The sequence below is a fragment of the Phascolarctos cinereus genome, unplaced genomic scaffold (genome assembly GCF_003287225.1).
Source record: "Phascolarctos cinereus isolate Bilbo 61053 unplaced genomic scaffold, phaCin_HiC Scaffold_9;HRSCAF=440, whole genome shotgun sequence".
NCBI lineage: Eukaryota > Metazoa > Chordata > Mammalia > Diprotodontia > Phascolarctidae > Phascolarctos > Phascolarctos cinereus.
Genome location: NW_027556402.1, coordinates 205,386,961 through 205,413,298, shown reverse-complemented (window position 1 = coordinate 205,413,298; position 26,338 = coordinate 205,386,961). Strand labels below are relative to the sequence as shown.

Below are 26,338 nucleotides of genomic sequence, written 5' to 3'. Positions count from 1 at the left end.
GCATTTTAAGCATCCACGCTGTGCCAGGCATTGTGCTAAGCACTGGGGATACAAAATAAAGCAAAAAAAAAAAAAAACACAACACTTCCTATTCTTGGGGCAGCTAGGTGGTACGGTGGATAGAGCACCGGCCTTGGAGTCAGGAAGACCTGAATTCAAATCCGGCCTCAGACACATAACACTTATTTGCTGTGTGACTCTGGGCAAGTCACCTAACCCTAATTGCCTCGCCAAAAAATCCAAAACAAACAAACAAAAAAAACCCTCTCTATTCTTAAAGAGCTCACAGTCTAATGTGGGAGTTTGCTATTCAGTCATTTTTCAATCATGTCTGACTCTTCATGACCCCATTTGGGGTTTTCTTGGCAAAGATACCAGAGTGGCTTGCCATTTCCTTCTCCAGCTCATTTTATACATGAGGAAACTGAGGCAAACAGGGTTAAGTGCCTTTCCCAGGGTCACATGTCTAAGAAGTATCTGAAGCCAGATTTGAACTCAGGAAGATGAGTCTTCTTGAATTCAGTACCGGCACTCTATCCATTGCACCAGCTGGCTGACCATAAGGTGGAAGACAACATGCAAAAAAAACGTACAAACAAGATATAGACAGGATGAATTGGAGATAATCAACAGAGAGAAGGCAGTAACATTAAGGAGGACCAGGAAAGACTTCTTGTAGAAGATGAGATTTTAGCTAGGATTGAAGTAAGCCTGAGAAACCAGATGAGGAGGGAGAGAATTCTAAGCACTGGGGACAATCAGTGAAAATGCAAAGAGTTGGAAAATGGAGTATTGTGTCTGAGGAATAGCAAGGAAGTCAGTGTCAGTGGATAATAAAGTATATGAAAATAAGTTGAAAAGAGACTAAAAAAGTAGGAGGCGTCCAGGCTATGAAGGGCTTCAAAAACCAAACAAGATTTTGCAATTGATCCCAGAAGTAAACTGCCTGCGCTGGGGTGGTCAGACTATGCCTGGTGCATGATTCCCTCTTACTGCTCAGTATCTACTTTTCTCATGGCTCAGAGGCTTTTAGCTGGAGGGGGACCTTAGAGGTCACTTAGTCCACCCACCTTGTCTTACAGATGAGGGAACTATATAGACTATATATGCTATATCAGACAATCTAATTTTGGAGCTGTCATCATTGCTTACTCCACCTTGGCATATGCTTTGTGGGCAGACTAGAGCAAGAAGGCCACAGTCCCAGCCAAGACAAACACCTGAGTGCACACACCTGTACACATGATGACCAGACAGTAGAAGATCCAAGCCAAAAGCCACAGCCCTGCCTCCCTGCCTCCCACTTGGCAATCATTGTAGCCTTTCACGTACAACAATGCACAAATCTTCTGCATGCTTTATGAATAATGACTGTCATTTATAAAGGAGCTTCAAGGTCTTCTGAGCTCTCTTCTCAACAATAATCCTCTGAGTTAGGTAGAGCATGTATTTCATGCTTTCTACACAAAGGCATGTCATAAGAGGCAGTATGGTACAATGGAGAGAGTGATGGATTCCAAGTCAGATGACAGAGGTTCAAATGTGACTTCTGTCATTTACTGCTTGTGTTACCTTGGACAAATCATTTAACTTCCCTGGATCTCAGTTTCCTCATGGATAAAATGAGGGAGTTGGACCAAATGACCTCTAAGGTACCTTTCAACTCTAAATCTATGATCCTGTGACCTTTTACCATACCCCCCAAAATCTGACTATTTCCTGGTACCTTCCAAATTATCACACACACACACACACACACACACACACACACACACACACACACACACATTCTCTCTCTCTCTCTCTCTCTCTCTCTCTCTCTCTCTCTCTCTCTCTCTCTCTCTCTCTCTCTCTCTCTCTGTGAACTTACAATGAATTTCCATACCTGCTTCCATGAAGATGGGAACTTTGGAAATAATCTTCTCATGGAAACAGAAATACAGATTCCTTTCTCTCTTCCTCTCAGCCCTGCAGCTTCCTCATCTTTTGACAGTACCCCTCTCTAATGCTTTCTAACATCCAAAGAAATAATCCTTTTCTTTTTTAATATCAGAGATGGAACTCCTGCATGTGCCCTCTCCAGATTTCTCCCTACCTGCTAATGTGTCTCCCATCCTAGCCTACTCCACCTCCCCCAAATTCCCTATGGTATAAAGTACATATTTTGTATCTACTTATGTGCGTGTATACGTTGTTTGTCTTGATAGAGTGTAAACAGATAATGTTTCATTTTTTATCTAAGTATTCCCAGAGCCTAACACAGAACAGCATTGTAGGTCCATGACAAATACTTGTTGATTGACTGACAGATTGATGCTAAAGATGAGCTGACCCTGGCCAAGGGAGAGACATGGGTTTTCCTCAGCTTCCCCCAAATGCCAGGCAGACATCTGACCCCTGTGGAGCAGCCTAGATAAGCGGAGCCATTGGCATTGCCTGTACTAGACTGGCCAACACCTAATAGAACCGTTAGGCTGCCCAAGCCCTCAGGCCCACGCCTCTACCCAGAGGCTTCCTCAGAAACATGGAGCTAAGTCCCTTGAATGTCACCCACCATGGAAGTCATACTAGACAGAATCCAATCATTATTTGCTCCACACTCATGAGCTTATAGGAGGACACTTGAGTGACCAAGTCACAAGCCTGAACAACAACCCATGAATGTGTAGCACAATGACAATACAGTGGAGGCATCTACAAACCCAATCACAGACGTGCTTCACCCCACCTCTGTCTTCCCTGTTCCTTCCTGGCCTTCCCTCCATTCTCTCCCATAAGATAGCACACAGCTCACCCCAATCACATCGTTGCTGGTTTCACATCCACTACCTTTTCCCATATACCTGTAGTCTATCCTGCTCCCTGTGGATCTGCAAATCAGTGGCTCCCTTCTCCATCAGCTTCCACAAAGAGGGACATCTGTAGAGAGATCCTTCTCAGGGACACAGCAGCACTGCTTCCACTTTCAGCTCCCAGCATCCCAATCTCCTGCAAGATAGTCTTGGAAAGGCAACCTAGAGAGAGTACTCTAGCAGTTAAAGACCATCCAGTCTGAGAATGGGTCGCTTTCTTCCATTTTCACTTCTAATTACCTTACTGTGGCAGATTATTTTTTTTTCATGAAAATTTGTGAGTATTCTTTTGTCTTGCAAACAAATCATGGAAATATCATTCTTGGGTTATGGAATGCTTGGAGACCGAGAATAATACAGGGAATAGGGTGCTAATGCCAAAGATAGACATCCGTCTGTAGTACTGGCAAGAGAAAAAGAAGGACAATAGATAATTAGGGATGAGGTGCAATGGATCTGAACCCAGAGTGTCATGCAGTTCAGGAAGCAAGGGAGTGCTTTAGCACCTGGGGTTAGGATTCATAAATGCTTCTAGCTGGAATTAACTGATCCATAAAAATAATGAGGAGTGAAAGCTATGAACCCAAAATCAGGGTCTCCTGCTTTGGTTCCAAGGAGGAACTATTCTCCACCCCTCCCAAATATGACCAAGATCAACATGGTGTAAGGCACAGAGCTACATATTTCATATTCCCACATTGGCAAAAGCTCTATAATGGCTCCTCAGTTTGCAGACTGTGACTTCCACTTCATCCCCAGGATTTTAGCATGTATGTCAGTGTGCTCAGCTCTAGGAAGTAGACTTCCAGACCAAAGATGCCAGAGAAAATTAGCAAACTTCTTACAATAACTCCTGACCAACTTTTTTTTTGGATAGGCAATGGGGTTCAGTGACTTGCCCAGGGTCACACACTAGTAAGTGTTATGTGTCTGAGGCCGGATTTGAACTCAGGTTCTCCTGAATCCAGAGCCAACGCTCTATCCGTTGTGCCACCTAGCTGCCCCCATTCTTGACCAACTTTTACCCCTGGGCAACAGTGACACTGGAAGTCATCACGTACCAGTTCTCACTCCGAGGTTCAGTGACTATGACCAAAATGATTGATTTCCATCCCTATGCTACCAAATCTACTCCCCTGTTTAACAAAGAAAAGTTTTGTGCTCCATGAAATCTCTTCCTATTTTACTTCTGAGAATTGGGGTCTTAAACTTTTTTTTTAATTTTGGGAGGCAATCAGGATTAAGTGACTTGCCCAGGATCACACAGTTAGTAAGTGGCTGGGGCTAAATTTGAACTCAGGTCCTCCTGACTCCAGGGCAGGTGCTTTATCCATTGCACCACCTAGATGCCCCTAGGGTCTTACACTTTGAAGACCATTCTATTTACCACCAGCCAGCAAAACCTCACCTTTCCACGGCATAGCACATCCAGTCTAGTGAACTAAGATGGCACACTAAATAGCCGCTCAGAGATCACACATCATATCTCTAAGATGATTGATTCACCCAGCTCCTCAAAGAAAAATTATGACCTTTTCAATATGCAATGTTTTGTGATATAGGATGTAGTATCTAAAGTCTATCAGTGAGAACAGGAGAAAAAAGGCAGGAAGAAGTACAAAGTATTTGATAACTAAATTCTGCCTGAGATCCTTTGGCAGACAATGGTATAGTAACTTCTGTTTGCATTAGGACCTTTTGCTGGAACTTGCAAATTTCCAAGCAAGGGCGTCTTGTCAAGCTAGTATAATTTCACAAGAAAAAAGGTAGGAAGCCTCATTATAAATAAAACCCTGCTTGGAGACCAGTGGGGAGAGAAGGTAATGTAGGCAGAGACAGAAGTTTATCACTGGGAAAATGATAGAAGAGATGGGCAAGCTACCACATCAAAAGAAAAAATGATAAACCTATTATAAATAAAGGGGCAGCTGGGCAGCATAATGGATAGAATGCTGGGCCAGAGTCAGAAAGACTCATCTTCCTGAGTTCAGATCTGACTTCAGACACTCACTGACTGTGTGACCCTGGGCAGGTCACTTAACCCTGTTTGCCTCAGTTTCCTCATCTTTAAAATGAACCAGAGATGGAAATGGCAAACTATTCCAGTATCTTTGCCAAGAAAACCCCAAATGGGGTCACAAAGAATCAGACATGATTGAAATGACTGAACAACAACAACTATAAATAAAGTGTACCCCTTCTCCCCTGCCCTGCATTGACTGAACTCCTAGTTGATACTGTTGGAAACAGCATTGTGTGGGGTAAATATGGCTTTTTTAAATAGGAGTTCCTACTTATCATCTATCAGAAATTGTCAACAAAATTCCCTGGGCATTCTCTAATCTTACAATGAGGAGTGAATGTCATTCCAGACCATCCAATTCATTTAAAAGCTGGAAATCTGTTGCTGCAGGGAGAAGTGAGAATAGAACAAATGTAGAGCTTAATAAGGTATCCTTCATCTTGTTACATGTGCCCAGCTGGCTACATCCATTGTACCAATTATGAAGCCTAATGTTACAGCAAAATTTTAGGGAAATGTCAAGTATCTTGTTAGTGAAGAATTTCAACATTCCTTCTACTCAGTGTTTGTATTCCTTACTATTCTTGAAAGTGCATGGAGAGGACAGAAAGCAAAGAAGCAAGAATGGACTTCGTAAAACTGATCCAAGTTTAACAGCTGATCTGAAGTGATACTACTTCAGACGATAAACTGTTGTCCTTGTCAAGAGGATCAAGGGGTTGTTTTTAAAGTATATCTTCAGTTTTACATGGCAGTTACAAAATTGCCCTTTTGCTTGTCTCCTATAATTTTTTTTCATGAACAATTTTTATTGAAGATTTTGATCATCTTTTGAACATGAAAGACAGCCCTGGTGTACAGTGGCTCTCAGTGGGACTTTCCCTTGGTTTATCACAAAGGCACAAAAGTCTTCTGCTTTTGATCTAGATTTTCCCTTTTCCTATCTGTACATAATTTTACAATCAGCCTTGTAATTTACAAGGCATATTCTTCTGCTTGTGAGATCTCAATATTGTTGTCAATTAGACATAGTGATTACGTTTACCAATTTTAGTATGTTTGCAGTGGAGCTTTGAGACCAGAATGGTAAGTCATAGGTTTTAGAATTTGTTTGTATGTTACATGTATTTAATGGGTAGAATTAAATACACTATATCAGTTCCTGAAAATTTGGGATAATCTTTCCCTCCTCCCCAAAATTTCCCTGAGATACTATAATGACTTCCACTAGCAGTTGAGATGACAGCACTAGAGTGTGTATAATGAACTCTACTAGATTTTTAAAGGAGAATATAGTCTACTTGAATAACAATGAGAAGTGCATCTTTGAGGAGTCAAGAGAGCAAAAAAAAAAGTTCTCAGTGGAACAACTAAAACATGAAAGATCTTATTTTAATATATTCATGACTTAAACACAAAACAAATTAAAGCCACAGAGATTTACAAGTCTGAGGCTAATATCTGATTTTTATGGTAATTTTAAGAACTTCCAAGAGAAGCTGCTAACTGGTATTACCATGTTTCTATTCCACAGCCTCCTCCATGTATGGCTCCATTATTTCCATGCAAAAAAAATAATTTTTTAAATTGAAACCAAAGTCCTACTATGTTCAGACTTCCATCTAAGATGCTACTTAATAAGATCATGATTAGGAAGGATCTTTGGGAAGTTAGCACCTTCCTATCTAGGAGCAAGATAAGGGCCCTGACAAATTCAAGGAAATATAAATTAGTGGTAATTTAGAGGAGGGACCCAAATCTTTGGACGTTTAAGAGAAGTTATTGCAAAGACTCTGTATTCTTTGTCTTTCCTATCTCTGATTGGGCTTAAGTCAAGGAGAAAAGATTTATCATCTACTTTGTGCTCAGGCCCTGGTTGGTTCACAGTTCATACAGAGAGTCTATTCCTTGGATTAAGAGACTTCATCATGAGACTTGAGATGTAATGGTCTGGAACGTTTCCTTAGATTTCCCTGGGTTTGAAGTCCACGACTTTGTAGGGGAGTGAGGGCCATTGGAGACAGGTGAATTGGCCTTGGATCTAATAATGCAATCCCATTTCATTTCTGGTTGCGCATTCATCTATACATTGTTTAATCAGTTCTGAATTCATGAAGTTTTTGGTTTTCTGGAACAACATTCTGGCTTCAATGATAATGTACTACTTTTCTCTGATGGTGTCCTCCACCCACTCTGATATATCAGCCACCTCCTTGCAAGCCTGACAATCCTGTGGTATATGCCAAGAATTTCTTGTGTTGCTGTTATCACACTGTGTCCGTCATGCCTACCCCCCTCACCTGTGGTGCTAGGGGTGAGAGGAGGGAGCATCAGGAGCTCCATGGAGCCAATGTGGACAGACCAGGGTCTGGCCCTGTAGGCCAGGTTAGACCAAACCTCCTATATTTTTTGGTACATATTTCTTTCTTTTTCTTGCTCCTTTTTCTCTTCTTTCTTATCTTCCTTCCTTCCTTTCTTTCTGCACACACACACACACACACACACACACACACACACACACACACACGCCTTGCCTTGTAACAAACTAGGATACTTAAGCCAAACAAACTAACACATTGGTCATATCTGAAAATTTACATCTCATTCTGAACCTTGTATCTATTGCTTCTTTGCCAAGAGGCAGTTAATATGCTTTATCCTCAGTCTTCTAAAGTCATCATTTGTCATTATGCTGACCCCAGTTCTGAAATTTTTCCATGTTGTTTTCTTTTACGTTATTGTGATTTTCACCAGAATCTTCCAGTGCTCCATAGACACAAGACTCACAGATTCATGGGATCACTTGACTATAATATCCTGGAGAGGCTTCAGGAAATCCCACTTCATTTCGATATAATTCTATCACATTTTTACTTTCATCTAGACCTGTGATTTCAATGGTATAGGGAAGTCTTGTTGCAGAAAATCCTTCCGCTGATTGTCAATCACCAAGCACTTATTAAGCATCTGCTACGTGCCAAGTACTATACCAAACATGGGGGACAGAAAGAAAAGTAAAAACCAGTCACAGTCCAATAGGGGAGAGAACACGCAAAAATAATGCAAAATTAAGCTATATAGAGGTTAGATTGGAGTTAATAAGAGAGAGGGCCCTAGAATTAAGGAGGATCAGGAAAGGTTTCCTATTGTTCAGCCATTTTTCAGGTGTGTCCAACTCTTTGTGACCCCATTTTGGGGTTTTCTTGGCAGAGGTACTCAAGTAGTTGGCCATTTCCTTCTCCAGATCTTTTTAGAGATGAGGAAACTGAGGCAAACAGGGTTAAGTGACTTGCCCAGGATCACCCAGCTAATAAGTGTCTGAGGTAAAGTTTGAACTCAGGAAGATGAGTCTTTCGGACTGCAGATCTGGCACTCTATCCACTGTGCCACCTAGCTGCCCAGGCTTCCTATAGAAGGAGGGATTTTAGCTGGAACTTAAAGGAAGCACAGGAAGCTAGGAGGCAGCGATAAGGAGCAAGAGCATTCCAGGTATGGGGGCCCACCAGTGAAAATGCCTGGAATCAGATAGACTAGGAGCAGCAAGGAGGCCAGTATCCCTGGACAAAGGAATATGAGGGTGGGGGAAGGAGTGAGGTGTAAAGGTATAAGAAGACTACGTTATAAAGGGCTTTGAATGCCGGAAAATTTTATATTTGATCTTGGAGGTCAAATATAATGAAGCTACTGGAGTTTATTGAGTAGGGGGAGGAGGTGACATGCTCAGACTCGTGCTTTAAAAGATCACTTTGACAGCTGAGTAGGGGAGGGGCTAGAGTGTGGAGAGACTTGAGGCAGGCAGAACCATCGGCAGGCTATTCTGATGGTCCGAGCAACAGCGTAGCGGCAGTATCAGAGGAGAGGAGGGGACATATTTGAGAGATGTTATGAAGGTGAAATTGATAGAGCTTTGGCATCAGATTGGATATGGAGGGATGAGAGTAAGAAGTCAAGGATGGCATTGACATTGTACACCAGCATTACTGGGAGGATGGTAGCACCCTGGACAGTAAAAGGAAAGTTTGGAAGGGGTGATAGGATCAGAGGAAAGATAATGAGTTCAACTTTGGACATGTTGAGTTTAAGATGTCTTCAGGATATCCATTGTTCAGATGAGCAATTAGTGTTGTTTGTAGCATTGAAAGATTAAGTAATAATCAATAATAATTAGCATTTATATGTCACTAAGTTTTTAAAAGTGCTTTAGAAATGTCATCTCATTTGTCCTCACAACAGCCCTAGGAGGCAGATGCTATTATCCTCATTTTCAGAGATGAGGAAACTGAGGCAAATAGAAATTGAGACTTACCCACAGCTAGTAAGTATCTGAGGCTGGATTTGAACTCAGCTCTTCCTGACTCCAGATCCAGCAGTCTACCCATTATACCACCTAGCTGCATTTTTATGGATGAGGAAACTGAGACAGAGGTTAAGTGACTTGCCCATGATGTTTTCCTGACTCCAACGCAGACCCTTTGTTCTCATGCCATGCTGTCTCTCTTATGTGTTAGATTTCCAAAGACATGAACCAGGAATGATCTGTGTTCCCTCATTGGATGATGTTCTCGGTTCTACAGATTTTCACCCCACCCGAAATACAGGCTGCGCTGTGCACAACGAATGCCCTCCAAAAACGAACCTAAGATATCAAGGGTCCCTGACACTTCTCAATATCCGTAATGTTTTCTTACTACAAAAGCCGCTAGATCCTGAGATACTTCACTGCTGACTTGATCCAGACATCCCACTGGGACAGTTCCCTGGGGACCACGAACAGCAAACACACAAAACATCATGACCTTTGACTTAGCTTACATTTTAAGATGAGGGAGTAGATTGTACCCATGGAACAGAAGAGGAAAGAGACTAAGAGATTGCAGGGGGAGATGAGGACAGCAGGGGAAGGAAATTTGCAAATCTTCCATGATTTTCTACTTTTGCCTCAGACCTACTTTGGAAATCATCATTTCACTTACCAGGACTGTAGGTACCACATGGGGAGCGCTGAGGGCAGGTGAGCAACACTCACGGATGTCGAGGCTGATCAGGAGGGACTGAGGAGCAGTGAGGGAGCATTCTTAACAGCCTGGCAGGCTGCTGGTGGGTAACCAGAGGCGATCCACATTGTCTCATCTGCATCTCACCATTCAGCTGGTACATGCTGAGTTCCTGCCTCAGAGGCACACCACAGCGGGGGATGGTAGACAGCTTATGACAAGAGACAAATGGAAAAAGTACCCAGGGGAGGCAGCATTCATGGACCAGTGACTTTACTTACCAACTATAGGGATGATACCTGGGTAATTATTAGGGAATTGTCCCACTAGAATCAGTAATACACATTACAGCGATATGGGCTGCTTTGAAAATCCCAGCTGTTGTGTATGCATAGCCAATTCTGCTGGTTCTGATTCTGTGGCTTGGGGATGTGGCAGTGACTGTTTCTTGGCAGATCAAAGCACTCAGCTCTTAAAGACCCTCAAACTCATCTTAGGCAGCTTTACTGTAGTGTGTGCTACCATATCAACATCACCAAAAACAATCTGTGGTGGGTACCACACCCGTCCTAAACCATTTGCTTTTCTGAGCCTAGCTGAGGTTCCCCTAGCGGATAATACCTTCCCCAAGACACTCAGAATTTTGGTGTACAAAGTAGGAGGGGGAAAAAAACAAGGAAGAAAGAGAAATGCTGCTGCCTCTAAGCTCACACACGCGTGCCAGCAAGGGTTTACAATCTAGTTGGAGAGACAGAATCAACACAAATGTAACAGATGAAAATTGAACTGGCCACGGCAAAAATCATGCAAAGCTTAGGTTTTGGACAACTAAGTTCTCACTCGGTCTAGTCACCTTTAAGGCCCTGCTTCTCACCTGAGCCTGAACCTTGGGAGATCTAAGACATCCAAAATACCTAGGGGCCCTGGGGTCTGACCCTAGAAGATTCCCTGGAGCCACTGGCCTCTTGACTCTGTCTATGTACCAGATCTTTGGGAGAGTGCTTGCCTGATTTTGGTTGCCAGCTGGTAGTTGGTGACCTAGCCTTTCTGTTGACCCTGACCACCTGCTGTTAACCCTACTGAGCTCAGCCCGCCTAACTCTGGATGTCAACTGGTCCTCTGATTCCATCCCCAAGCCACTCTGCCTCAGGAGCTCCAACCCCCTGAGAATTCAGCCTCTTTCTGAACTATATCTTTTGTCCATTCCCTAGAAAGGGACTACCTCCCTCCATTTTCTCATTAGTGTGCACTGGGCACTTCTTTGTTTGAATAAAGTGGCCCAGGGGCATTGTTCTTCCTCCTCCCCATCCTTCAGGAATGTTTCTTTACACACACACACACACACACACACACACACACACACACACAACGGTTTCTGGTTTCTCAAACCAGTTTGTCAAGCAGTCAGCTAGTTTCAAAGAGCACATATCTGTAGTATTCAAGGTTCATTCCTGTTTCTAGGATACAGAGTCAGTTCATGGACACAGATGCATCAGTTATTGCAGAATGGTACCCTACTCCACCAAGGCTAATCCAGCCCTCTGGGGCTCTATGGTGCTCAAGTGAGAAAAACCAGAGCCACCTTGTGAAAAAAACCGGTACCTCCCTGGAACTTGGGCAAAGCTCTTTCCCAGTCCCCCTGCTGAAGTAAGCTCACTGTCTTCTGGGGCTTTAAACCCTCAGGTTCTTTGTTACTTAGAATCTTCAGTTGTTTCCTTTGAGTTGACTTGCTCACACTACTTCTTTCTCTTCAATTTAGAGCTTCATGGTTAGCATCATTTTCAAAACCAGGAAGATACCAGGTGGGAAATAAGCCTCAAGATAATAATGATGATTATTATTAATTCCTAACCTGTTTCATGCAGGATGTCCATAGGCTTCTATGAAGAAAACACTTTATTTCTCTCTTCAAAACCCTGAGAGCACCCTGTTCTAATGCTTTATGCTGGCTAAGATGGCCTTGGATGTCTAGCTCTACATATATGCTCCTATGATTCAGGGAGCTCATATTCTGTAACTGGAGAAAGGGATATTGTCTCTTTGAGATCAGAGTATGTATGGATCATGGGATCATAACTGTGCAGCTGGAAGGAATCTGAAAGACTGTTTAGTTCAACCCTCTCCTTTTGCAGGTGAAGAAACTGAGGCCAAATTACTTTCCCAGAGTTACTTGGGTAGTAAATGCCAGTCAGAAGCTGAACCTGACTCCAGAAGCCCCTGACTCCAGACCCAATGCTCTATCCACTGTTCCACACTGCCAGAAACACCAGTGGGACAAAAGGTCCAAGTTACTTTTGGGGTATCATTCCTAACAGCTCATACCCTCCTCTCAGAATCCTGGAAACCTAGCCAGCTGCTGGTCAATATGCTGGACTGTTTCTTACAGTTCCACCCTGGGGTGAGACCAAGGAAAGGGACTACCAATTGTCCATGTCCTAGACAAAAGTTTCCCTAGACAGGGAACTGAGAAAGGACACTACCTAGAGGGTACTGATTAGTCCAAAGCAAAGCAAGAAATCAGTAGGAAGAAGAAGGTGGGGTCCAGGTCAGAAGCATGAACCACAAGCACACAGAGTTCAAGGAACAAGAAAAGAAGGGAGTCTGGCAGTCAGGCAGAAGGGGCTGCTTCAGGAAGAGCAGAGCTATCTGGGGCTCAGTGCAGAGCTCAGCATAATTCACAGCACAGAAAGCACGGACACTTTGTGGGTTCCTACCCATTTGTATGTCTAGACACATGAGAGGCTCTAGCCCAGGGGTGAAGAAGCTGTGGCCTCGAGGCTACATGTGGCCATCTAGGTCCTTTCATTGAGGGGATTTGTTCTTTGAAGTTTGGATTCAGTCAAAGGGCCGCACTTGAGGACCTAGCGGGCCACATGGGACCTTAAGGCTTCAGGTTCCCCACCCCCGCTCTCACCTTACTGTCTTTGTCCCCTGTCCTCCAGGGACACTTCTCACTCTCCTTCTGGATACCTCTAGATTAGTTGCTACTGAACAACTCTCCATTGCTATTAAGAGTACTGTTCATGGTCCCTTAAGTGGTAATAAGTGCCCTTTCTCTCCTGCAGAAGGCAGCTGGAGGCTTGGCTTGATGGGATGCTATCTGTCATTGGAAGGTGTCCACTAATTCAGGAGCATGAAGGTGGTTTGCCAGTTCCAGGCTTATTTCCTCTGGCCTGTAGCTTTCTTGTCCCATTAAGTAGAAGGAAGAAGGGGTCATAATGTTGTCCTCTGCTAAGGAACTCTCACCTAGGACAGTCTTCCTTCCAATAATAATAATAGTTAATATCTATTAAGGGATCTATGGTTTGCAATACATTTTACATTATATTACATGTGAAGTCCATGCTATTATTATCCCCATTTTACAGATAGGAAAAGCAACAAGGCATGGTGTATATATCAAACCAGCCTCAAAGGCAGGGAGATTTGGCTTCCCTCTGACACATACTTGCCATGTGACCCCAGGCAAGTGTCTCAGATGATAAGTGTCAGAGAAGGTTCCAACCTGCATCAGTAGAGTAATACCTACGTAAATCTGTTAGGGCCCCACAGTCAGCCCATCCCAGGAGGAACAATATGGATTAAAAAGCCATTCCCCAATTGATAAATGGTCAAAGGATATGAACAGACAGTTCTCAGATGAAGAAATTAAAGCCATCTATAGTCATATGAAAAAATGCTCTAAATCATTATGGATTAGAGAAATGCAAATCGAAACAACTCTGAGGTACCACATCACACCTATCAGAGTGGCCAACATGACAAAACAGGAAAATGATAAATGTTGGAGAAGATGTGGGAAAATTGGAACACTAATGCATTGTTGGTGGAGTTGTGAAATGATCCAACCATTTTGGAGAACAATTTGGAACTATGCCCAAAGGGCTATAAAAATGTGCATAGCCTTTGATCCAGCAATAGCACTTCTAGGGCTGTATCCGAAAGCAATCATACAAATGGGAAAAGGACCCACATGTACAAAAATATTCATAGCAGCTCTTTTTGTGGTGGCAAAGAATTGGAAATTGAGAGGATGCCCATCACTTGGGGAATGGCTGAGCAAGTTGTGGTATATGAATGTAATGGAATACTATTGTGCTATAAGAAATGATGAACAGGCTGACTTCAGAAAAACCTGGAAAGACTTGTATGGTCTGATGCTGAGTGAAATGAGCAGAACCAAGAGAATGTTGTACACCATAACAGCCAGGCTGTGCAATGACTAATATTGATAAACTTAACCCTTCCCAGCAATACAAGGATCTAAGACATCTCCAGAGGCCTCGTGATAGAAAATGCTATCCACATCCAAAGAAAGAACTATGAAAGCTGAATTGCTATTTTTTTCTCTTCTGTTGAATTTTGTTTCCTCTTTCTGATGGTTCCTCCCGTTGGTTTTAATTCTTACTTACAACATCACTAATGTGAAAATATGTTTAATAGGAATGTAAATGTATAGCCTACATCAGATTGTCTGCCGTCTTGGACAGGGTGGTCGGGAGGAAGGAAGAGAAAAATTTTAAACACAAAAGCGTATGGAAGTGATTATTGATAAATCAAACTAATAAAAATTTTTTTAAAACAATATGGATTAAAGTAGGCTTAATAGACATAAGGGCTTTGGTGGATGTTTCCCACTTGGACTGCCTCTAATGTCTATGGTTCCATCTGTGTCTCCTTTGACCTGTCACCTGTACCATGAACTCCATCTCCTTCTGCCCATATTTTTAGCTCTCCTATTTCATGAATAGAAGGTTCTTCTTCAGGTGCCATACTACCAGCCTCCAATCTCTCAGATCATGAGAAGTGAGTTTACAAATCATTGGGAAATGGTGGGAATATTATACACCTCCAAACATATGGCCCAAACTAAGGCAGATCAGGTTCAGTCCAGAATGAGATATTCGCCATGCTTACCCATCAGGACATGATATTGTGTAGGCAACTTAATTGCTAACAGTTTTAGTCCCAGTATGAGTTCACAAGGAAGGGAACCGCAACACAGGAGCCCAGGGGTTAATGATCCTTAATGCGTGTCAGCAACGCCTGGCTGGGAGCTCTCTCCATTTTAATGGAAGTGAATTGCAGGCTAACAGCAGCTTATAATCTTGGTCATCAAACAAGAGCCGTGGAGATGGCAAGGCTGCTTCTCTCTCCAAAGGGCCCAAATCCTTGGGGAAATATTTATTCTGGTTTGATTTCTGTTACATGAGTTGGCAAGGGCTAGGTTATATGATTATCCAAGAAATAGCCAAATAGGGACTTTAAAAGCAAAAGCTTCTCAGTCCAACCTGTATTTTAGGCCTATTTTGATGTCTCTTTGCATGTATTTTCAAGGCATTCCTTCTAGCAGGGTAAATTTCAATTCAAGCCTCTTCAGCAGAATTTTGTGAAGGAAGCCCTCTCTAACCAACAGCTCCCCATGACACCTCTATTGGTTAGTTCTGTCTCCCCAGGCAATCCTTCACAGGCAAGAACCAGATTTCCTCTTGTCTTTCTGTTCAACAAAGCCTAATCCACTCCTGAGTACACAGTGGAGATGGGCTGCTTTAGTACAGATAGTCTGGACATCTAGTAGAATGTAAAATCCTTGAGGACAAGAATGATTTCAGGTTGGTGTATCCCCAGAACCCACACAATGCCAAGGCACACAGTAAACATTTAATCAATATTTATTGACTGATCCACTCATTCATTCAATCAGGTACCTACCAGGTGGAAGATACCATGCTAAGAGCCAGAAATTCAAAAACAAAAATGAAAGTCACTGTCCTCAAGGGGCTTATATTCTATTGGGAAAATGTAATATGTGGACATAAAGGCAGAGTACTTTCAATAGGGAGAGAACACCAACAGCTGGTGAGATCAGAAAAGACCTTGTGTAGGAAGTGACAACCTGAGCTGTGTTTTGAAGGAAGTTTAGGATCCATCAGTTCCCTCCCTTTTGCTCTTGCTATGTGCTTGCACATTGGCTTCCTAACACCAGAATGCTTCATGCTGGAGGCTTCTCAGTAGAAGTATCTATAGCAACACGTATCTGCTGGTATCTGTTATTTGTCACAATAGTGTCATAAGGCTTGCTGGTGGAATCAATTCCCAGCCAAAGCATGAGGAAGGCAGGTTCAAAGGGAGTAAAAGGAGCTTAATTAAACCAATAGGCTTGCACTGAGCAAATAGGCCAAAAGAAAGTTAGAAGTCCTGACCCCCACATTTCCATCTTTTTGTAAGAAGACCTGCAGGCAGTTTTCATCTAAGCAGCCAGCTGGTCAGCAAATATTTCATGACTATACCTACTATGGTCAAGGCTTTATGCTGGGTGCTATGGATGACACAAAGCTGTATAGGATGGACATCCTCGTTTCTGCCCCGTAGCATAAAGCTTGCAGTCTAGTTAGACAGACCAGCACTGAAACATACCTAAAAGCACACAGGAGACAGACATGAACATCAAAGGATCCATTTCAGGAAAGGTTGCATATGCTGAGCCAATAAGTAGCACAAACTCCAGTAAGTGCCTGAGGGTTTCACAGGAAAATGTGAGTACTGCCTGGAACAGCTGGTGAAAGCTTGCTGGAAGAGGCGGCTCTGGAGAATTTACAACAAATTTTTCTTTTAAACGTAAAGGAATAGAGTTACGTCTGTTTTCTGTGCTAATGGAAAGGAAAGGGTAAACTAACGATTCAGAAAAACTTTATGTCTGTCTTTTGTACTTATAGAAATAAGTGTGCCCTGGCTGGTCTCCCTTCCACCTGTGATGGTGAAATCTGTCAAGGTAGATGGAAAGGGTGGGAGAACCCCTCCACTTCCCCTGCCATTCCCCACCTCCCACCTGCCCTCCCCCCACCCCCCACTCTTTCTTTTCTGTGCCTCAGTCTCTCCACTGGAAAATGAACATATTGAGGAAACTAGGGTGAAGATGCTTAAAAGTGCTTCTAGTCTTGGTTTAGGAATACTTGGTTCAAGCATAACAAGAGACTACTGCACTATATACGACAATCTCCTTGGATTGTATGCCCAAGTTGGTCTAGGAGGCCATCTGACTCTGAGGGCAAGATCCTCTACAAAGATTGCCAGGCAAATCTTCATGATGCCAGCTTACTAGAGGACTGTTCTCAAGCATGAGAGGTCACTGCTGCTCCCTCCTCCCCTACAGAGAAATTTTGGTTTCCCCTTAGAATCCCGAGCAAATGCTCTCTGGGAGCATGATAGAGTGGAAGGATTCTGTATTCAGGGTCATATCACCTAAGCTTGCATCCCAGCTCTGTCACTTGCTATCTGTGTTACCTTGGGCAAGTCACTTAACTTCTACAGGATTTCAGTTTTCTCATCTGTAAAGTAAGGGAGATGGGCTTGTTGCCTGTAAAACCCTGTCCAGCTGTAAATCATTCATCTCCTGTTCATTCTTTATGCAGTGCTACTTACAGGTTCTAGAGTATCCTGTGGGTCTCTAAAGGGCAGCTAGGTGGCACAGTAAATAGAGCACCAGGCCTGGAGTCAGAAAGATTCATCTTCATGAGTTCAAATCTGGTCTCAGACACTTACTAGCCATGTGACCCTGCACAAGTTACTTAATGCTGTTTGCCTCAGCTTCCTCATATGTAAAATGAGCTGGAGAAGGAAAGGTCAAATCATTCCAGCATCCCTGCCATAAAAACCCAAAAAGAGGTCACAAAGAGGTAGATTTGACTGAAAATGACTAAACAACAAATATGGGTCTCTAAATTCCCAAAACTATAGTCCCCAGTAAATAGAGCACTGGCCCTGGTGTCAGGAGGACCTGAGTTCAAATCTGGCCTCGGACACTTGACACTTACTAGCTGTGTGACCCAGGACAAGTCACTTAACCCTGATTGTCTCACACCAAAAAAAAAAAAAGAAAGGAAAAAAAGAAAGAAAAAAAACTATAGTCCCTCTCACTGTTATATTTACCATTAACAGTCAGCCAGTAGATATAATTAGCTCAAAGCACAAAGCAACAGAATTTTCTAAGATGGCATAGAACAGAAGCAGCAATCCATTCCTACCCCATCCCTCCAAAAAAATCTGGAATGCACTCTTCCACAAACACACACATGGAAAAAGTAGTAAAAAAAAAAAATGGTAGTAAGGAAACACATGAAACTAATCTTCAGGGACTCGATGTCCTTTCTCTCCTTCTGGAGTGCTTTCAGCTGTCAGGTCTAGCTCTCCCTTATATCCATGGTTAGCTCTCTTCTCTGAGACCAGAGTCATGAGCATTAAAATGCATCCTCATTCAAGTCGCTGCATCTCTGTGTCTGCCCTCATTTACACCTTGAACTCTCTTGAACTGACCCTTGTACTGCTAGCTAGAGCATCTCCTGCTGAACAAGTAGGTCTACTGATAGATATCACTACGACCAACAGGAGGGAAAGGAAAGAAAATCCCCCACCTTCTCCCCCCATAACTGCCCTTTAGTATAGGAACTGGGATCACATTCCACAAAAGTGTTCCAAGCCTGGACTCATCTGAACTGACAGGTTTCAATGTGTTAGGGGGTGATCAGGGGATGGTCAATTGTCACCCAGCTGGTGGCATTCTAATTTAATCAAAGAGAAAATTATTCAAATACTGGACATTATCCCCAACATCACTGGATAAATTGGCTTTGAGATGGAATGGAGCCCTGGATTATGATATACCAGGACAAGAATAGCCTGAGATCTAAGTGAACAAGTGCACCGAGGAACAGCTCCTAGTTCAATATATACCACAGCTAAGGATTAATAACCATCGTAATGATGATGATGATGACAGTGACAAACAATTACAATGATTGGAGAGGCATCAGGGCATAGCTTCCAGGAATAGCAAGGACAGAGTTCCACTTTATTCTGCTGTCATCAGAAATCATCCCGAGCATTGTATTTGGTTCTGAGTGCACAGTCTAAGAACACTGATAAGCTAGAGTATCCAGAGGAAAGCAACCAGTGTAGTGAAGGGCCTTGAATCCATGGCAAATGAAGGTCAGTTGAAGAACCGGGCAGATTTGGCCTGCAGAAGAGAAACCTCAGGGGTGACTTGATAGCAATCTTCCACCCTTTGAAGCAGGGACTTGTTCTTTATTGGCCCCAGAGGGCTGAACCAGGAACAGTGGGTGGAAATTGTAAAGAGACAAATTGAAGCTTGAAAGACCAGGAAAAACTCCCTAAAATCAGAGCTGTTCAAGCATGAAATGAGCTGTCGAGGGACGTGGTGGGATAATCCTCCCTGGACTTCTTTAAGCAATGACTGAATGACCACCCATCATGTACAACATAGTGAGGATTGCTTTTGCATAGGGGTTGGACCAGATGGACATGGAAATCTTTTAACTCTTAAATTCTGTGATTCTATGACTCTGGGTGATGGACACAGAGCCAGCCTCTCAGCCAGAAAAACCTGGGTCCCAAGTCCTGTCTTGGACACATTCTGTCTGTGTGACCCTAGATGTGTCACTTAACCTCTCAAAGACCCCAGGCAACTCATGACCATGATCTGCTTGAGAAGATGGAGGTCTACAATGGTAAAGGGAGTTTGTTTCTTCCCTGCAATCTCCCTATACATATCAATGAAGTGACAGATCTAGTCCAAAGGCAATAAAACACTCATCCCATTTTCTTCTCAAAGAAGATAGTACACGGGACCTGTGACATCCTTTTGGTTTTCCAGAAGACTTGTTTCTGTGCAGTTCAGTATGGAAAAGATAGAGTCATAGGAGTATAGAATACTAGCTAGATCCATGGTAGCAACCCCCGATGCTCATCAACTCCAACCCCATAATTTTACAGATAAAAAAACTGAGTTCGGGGAGGTTACATGTGACCCATAGTCACACAAGTAGTTATGTATTGGCGGAAGGAGGGGATTTGAACCCAAATCCTCTGACTCTAAATACAGTGCTCATTCCACTATACCAAGCATGTATCATATGCAATCATTCAGTCGCAGCTATTTAACACTTTTCCTTCTTCTCTTAATCACAAATGCAGTTCTATTTTGCTCGTGTTATAATTTCAAAGTGTCTGCTACTTTCTCATCTATTAACCATGTATGTGAACAGACTCAGGAATCCTTTCTCACTTCTGCACTCCACACAAGGTATATGACTTTCTTTCTTTGTGACAATTGCTATCTGATTCATGCCATCTGCATGTGACCAGTCATCAGAGTCAGGTAGAATCAATTAAGTTCAAATAAAGATCAGAAGTCTGTCAGGCGAGACCTAAGAGCCTTGCAGAAAACTGGGTCCCATCCCAAACACCTTAGGAACAAGAAATGACCTGTATTATGTGTGTGATGCATACTATACAAACTTGTGATCTTTTCTTTTTCTTTCTTTTCCTGTACAGAAACGATAGAAATGGAAGTGAGGACTGCTCAGGCCAAGTGATGAGCTCAGCCCAATGGATTCCAGCTGTCTTTAGCTGTTTTCTCATTCCAACCCCATCCCAATAGCCCCACAACCAAATGCTCAGATATAACCTAAGCAATAACAAGTCTTCTCCCGAGACCAGGTTTGATGAGCACCATGGGGCCAGTGAACCTGCTTATCTTCTTGGCACAGCCGAAAGCCAAGTATGCCATGGGAGAAGACTTGCTGCGTGACCAAGAATCAAGATTGGATGAAAGAAGAAAGTGCCAGTGCCAGCTACATTCTACCCCCTTGACAAGGCCAGTAGGGTCAATCCATACTCACTGCTCCCAGGGTTGATGTTGGACAGCAGAAGGATGTACATCGGCAGGGCAAAACCAACAGAAATGCCACTAGACCAGAATCCCCACAGAATGAGAGAACGTGAAAAATAAATGAAGATGCCAAGCAGGCAAAAAGTGCATCTCTCCTTTTAGACTGGGCCTTCCCATGAGTTAGTGACCACCCCTGTCATGAAAACTCCAGGAGATCCCACACCACAGACAGGGCAGAGCTTAGTGAACATGCAGGGAAGCCAAGCACCCATACCCCACTTCAAGGGACAAGCACAGAGTCCCCCTGTTGGCCTCCCTGCCTGCCAAAACCCATTGACAGTGCAGGTTAAAATTGGACTTGGGGGGCAGATATTTTAAATCCTATAACTTCTCCCCTAAGTGAAGGAAATGCAGGTCCAGCCTGCTGTTTTGAGTGCCTTCTGGTCCATTTCCATGTGCAACACCCTAGACTACACCCTCCCCCCTTGGTGTTGCAGCCAAAGACAATAATCCTCATTTTCTTTTTAACACAAGCATCACATCTACAGCACCTAGGTAATGGAGATACCTAGAAAAGAGTTAAGTCAAGGGCTTTCAACTGTGACATCATCAAATTAGTGTTGGATGCCGCTATTTAGACAGCTGCTTAAGAATCATCCAGGCTTCTGACAAAGCAGATGGACAAAGCAAAGCCCTTAGCACTGCCAGGGGTCTAAAGTCCCACCACCCCAGGAAACTTCCTTTTACACACTGTGGCAATGTGGCTGGTGCCCTGCCTCTCTAGGGAAAGACATCTTCAAATGAGCACAGCTTTAAGGACAGGAGAGGAGAGGAATGAGGAGAGAAGAAGAAAGGAAAGGAGAGGGAGAGGAGACAGAGAGACAGAGAGAAAGAGATGCTATAAATATTTAAAGAGCTGTACTACTGAGTGAAGGTCCCAACATTTGTAATAGATGCCTTAGGCAATCCTTATAAAGGTCACATTGCATGAGAGAAGTGGTTTCAAAATTGGGCTTCATGCCTCACTTGTCCAATCACAGCTTAAAAATAGCCAGGAGCTAAAATAACAAGGTGTAGAGATATATGGTGTGGTCCCCCAACCTGCTTCACTGATTTCCATCAGTATCAAACCTCCCTTTTGATTTAATTACCTTTCTTTCACCAGGATCCCAAAGATAATCTGGGGTTCTGCCTACAAGGAAGGAGACTTGTCCTTCCCAACTGAAGGCTTGCCCCCTCCCACCACCTCCACCCCATTCAGACATGCTATACCACACACTAATGCTTAGGACCAAAGCAAGAAGGGCTAGTGTGGACTGAAACGCTGGTGACAGAATATTAGCCAGCTACTACAGGGTCTAAGTCATGCCATTCAGGACGTGCACCAAGCCAAAAAGAAATCAGGCTGGCCCTAGAGGAAATCAGACAGTGAGCCCAGAAGAAATTTAATAAACTATCTACTATATCACCTTCACTCTGTGTCTATTTCTTAAGTTTTCATTGATTATGTATTCGTCAGATTCCCTGCATCCTCAAGTGTAATAGCTATAGCCAACCCTTGAATCCTCTCTTGGAGTGAACCAAGCAGGTATGTCCAGGGTGGTTGTTGATATTTATGGGTAGGACAAAGTAATTGGTGGTGGTGGCCGCTTGAGGGAAGAAGAGAAAGAGTACATTCAAAGCCTGGAGATATTCAGAATTTGACAGCAATAGTGACTCCAAAAGTGGAGTTTTTCTGAGACACCAGACTTGACAACCTGAGATCCCCAATGGAATTTGCATTTTAGAAGACAAGGAGAATCTAGGACATGTCACATTCCCACTGTGCAAACCTAGGCAGCAGGCATCAATAGCCAAAGAGTCTTTGGGGCACTTGAGCCAGAGGAATTTCCAAATACTGTCTACTTTGAACCTATAAAACCATCAATCAATCAAGTATTATGTGCCTACTATGTGCCGGGCACATATAAAACATGCATGAAAATTAGAGCTGATGAAGAACATGATGAAAATTAGCCATGGATTGAGCCCAGAGTCCCTGGAGCCTGGTGGATTAGGAACCTGCAAGAAACACCAAAAAGATTTTAAAAAGCTAACATGTTTGCCCCAAACCAACCAAGGGAGTCTGGTCCTCATAGGAGAGATAGAGGTTGCTAATGCTCTTTGGTCATATTCTTGTAACTGATTTAATTGCATGAAATTTCTCAATCCCTGAATTAGAAGAAAGGCTTATTTAATAGTTTGTGAAAGAGCCAGTGCTCCTGTGTCTAGACTTTTCTGTGGATATCAGAAGAAATATTTATATTGAAAATCTATTGAAGAAGTGAGCTGTTATAGTTTAATTCTCCATGTCCTGGGGTACACCATTTACATTATTTTTTTTTAATGTAAATAGTATTTGGGGCAGCTAGGTGGCAGAGTGGATAGAGCTCCAGCCTTAGAGTCAGGAGGATCTGAGTTCAAATCTAGCCTCAGACACTTGACACTTACTAGCTGTGTGACCCTGGGCAAGTCACTTGACCCCATTGCCTAGCCAAGAAAAAAAATGTAAATAGTATTTTATTTTCCCAATTACATGTAAAGATAATTTTCAACATTCATTTTTTATAATATTTTGAGTTCCAAATTTTTCTTCCTCTCTTCTCCCCAAGACAGCAAGCAATCTGATATAGGTTATGCATGTGCAATCATGTTTAACATTTCCACGTTAGTCACTACATTATATTTTAAAGTGATACATGCTGGTTGTGTGACCATAAGCAAATTATTTAAACATTTGGTGCTTCTAGGTAACTCTCCTACAAGTTAGTAGGGACAACTTGTATCCAAGGGAGGGAGATTCTAAACCATGAATTGCCCATGCCCATGAAACCACAAGTCTAGACAGAAAAGGGAAAGGTTTACAAAATACTTTACCATACGGTATCTCAATGTTGGGATTGAGACACATTTGCACAAGGTAGTCACTATAGGAAATCCTATTCCCGTTTTTCAAATGGGAGCTCATAGACCTTAAGTGACCTGTCCGTGGTCACCCAGCTAATACCAGTCACAAGTGAGATGAACCCGGGGATCTCCTGCCTCTTCTACCATGCAGTGATCTTCCAGTTTAGATACAACTTCCTCGCAAGGATCTCCTTTGAGGTTTGCAAAGTACTTTAAGCACAGAAGGCTTTAAATTCTCACCATTGCCCCATGAAGGAAGGGTTAGTGTTATCACCATGCTATAGATGAGGAAACTGCAGTTCACAGAGTTTACGTGCTTTGTCCAGGGTCATGTATTGATGCTAGAGACAGGATTGGAAGCCACACACACACACACCTGCCTCTTCCTTTAGGTTCACTGTGGTCAGCGATAGCATAAGCACAGGCCTGAGGACAGGGCAGCCCTCAGAATTTGTCACCTGACTCATTCAAGGGCAGGGGTCTCTTACAAGCAAGTCTGATCTCCCAACCAAGATTATTTCCTATGATCCCAGGGCCATCCACACAGTGGACAGGATAAAACAAGACATTTTACAAACTTCAGGACCAGGGGAGGAAATCTCTGATCTGCAGGATCCCCATCTTAATTGAAAGCAAGCATGCCTATGTTCTCAGTATATCTTCAAAGGTACCTTTCCAGAGGGACTAATGAGAGAGCCCAGGGAAAGAGAGCAGAGGGTCTTGCTAATAGAAGAAGAACCATAAATGTTCTATAAATAAAGTCTGTCAATAAGCAAGTCCATGTAAAATTAATGGAAAGGACCTTCAATTATTATTTGACTCTGGAGTCAAGCTGAGAAAGAGGGATACTGGGGAGCTGAAGTCAAGACCAGTCCCTCCATAGACATCAGGTGAGTCACAAAACTCCCTTAGATGTTTTCATTCAATTCATTCAACAAGCATTTATTAAACACCTACTGGCGCCAGGCCCCATGCCAAGTACAGCCTACATCCTACTTCAGGAAGCAACATGAACACAACTAATATAAAATAAAGACAGTAATTGGGAGTGGCACTGGCAATCGGAGATTGAGAAAGTCCTGATTAGGAAATGCCACTTTAGGCTAAGCTTTGAAAAGAGCTAGGGATTTCCCAAGACAGGGAGGAAGACAGAGTGCATTCCAGGAACAAGGGACAGCCTCTGAAAAGGTACAGGGACAGAAGATGATGGAAGGGGGGGGACAGCAAGAACACCAGTTTGGATGTAGCAGTTTGTGAAGGAAAGTGATGTGCCTTCAGCATAGAAATGAACCCAACTGTCAAGCATTTTAAACGCCAAAAAGAAAAGTTTGTATTTTATCTTAGAGGCAAGAGGAGGACAAAAAACCACCAGAGTTCCTTGGGCAGGGAGTGACATGTTTTTTAGGAATATAGATAACAGAGGGGAGAAACCAGAAGCAGGGAGAGGAATTAGGAGGCTATTGTAGTAGTGCAAGCAAGACTGATGAGAACTTGGTAGAGGATGGTTGTGGTGTGAATAGAGAGAAGAGGGATGGTTCAAGAGATACTGAAGAGGTGAAAATAATAAGACTTGGCAGGTTGGTTGAATGCAATGAGATGAACAGGGAGCAATGAGGAGAACAGGGAGCAATGAGGAAAACAGGAGAGATGAGGCTGTCTCTGAGGTCGCAAACTGGGATAACTAGAATATTGCCTTCATCGGAAATAAGGCAGGTATGATAAGAAAAGGATTTGGGGAGAAGGTTGAGTTCTATTTTAATATGTTGGTTGAGATGCCCATAAATATCCAGTGTGAAATGTCCAATAAGCAATTGTTGGTGTCGGACTTGAGATTAAGCGAGGCAATAGGTCTGGATACACAGATCTGGGGTCATCGGGCATACAGGCAATAGTTAAATTTGTTGGGAGGGCAGGGGGTGAGGGTGAAGTGAAATCACTATAGTAAAACGAGGGCCCAGGACAGAGCCTTGAAATAATCCCATAAATAGTGGGAGGGCAAAGATAATGATTCAGCAAAGGAGCCTGAGAAAGAATAGTCAGCAAGGATGGAGGATAACCAAGAAAGAAGAGTACCACAGAAACTGAGGGTTGAGAAGGGCTCAGGAGGAGGTAGTCATCGGTGGCAAATGCTTCAAAGAGGTCATGAATATTTCATTAATTCTCCCAAACCAGAGTTTCCCTCTAGGCCTTGATAACTTGCCTTGGTGACTCTGTAAAGTCTATGCTCCCGACAGGCACCATTTGAGCTAGGTTTGTTGATATCATTTCATTCAGCTCTGTAATGGCAATGCAGATAAACATTGCAAGTTACCTGGATGCTTCTAGTTGATTGTCAGATCTTAAATCTGTTGGTCAAAGCTTTGCTTTGGTGGAATGTGAATACCCAAAAGCCAACGCTATGGCTATCACATTGAGAATCAACATTGTCTTAAGTCCCACTGATATCAAAGTTGGCTTCAAGGTGGAAGGTGGATGGAGTTTCTTAGTTCCTCTTTCTTTGAATTGAAAAGTAACAACATTTCTTGAGCCTGTTTTTTCCAGAAACTAAATTATCTCATCAGCTATGAGAGCAGCAGAAATAGCACATGTTTAAGTTTGTGTCCCACACCATTGTCACTGCTCCTGTCACTTCCACTCTTCCTCCTGCCCCAATCTGAACAGCTTTGCTCATCACTGAGCAGAACAAATGCAAGAGTCTGTACCTGCAGACCAGATGCAGGACTATGTCTACCACAGAATGGAAAGACTGATGTATATTCCCTGTAATTTAGTAAAGATGACAAGTCCTAATTAAAACCAAAAACTAGCTTTTGGAAAGAAATAGTCCAATAAGAAA

General features: G+C 42.9%; 1 protein-coding gene, 1 long non-coding RNA gene and 1 pseudogene across 2 annotated transcripts in view; 1 reads left to right on the top strand and 2 right to left on the bottom strand.

Moving 5' to 3' along the window:
* Positions 1–22,030, top strand: part of SYT9 (synaptotagmin 9) — a 212,471-nt gene extending 190,441 nt beyond the window's left edge. The window contains exon 7 of the mRNA XM_021005270.2: positions 20,220–22,030. Coding sequence (XP_020860929.1) covers positions 20,220–20,228 — 9 coding nt within the window. The 3' untranslated portion in view covers positions 20,229–22,030. The remainder of the gene's footprint in view (positions 1–20,219) is intronic.
* Positions 1–26,338, bottom strand: part of LOC110220963 (uncharacterized) — a 99,102-nt gene that overhangs the window by 49,359 nt on the left and 23,405 nt on the right. The gene's annotated exons all lie outside the window — the stretch shown is intronic.
* Positions 6,788–7,396, bottom strand: LOC110220961 (LYR motif-containing protein 1 pseudogene; annotated as a pseudogene).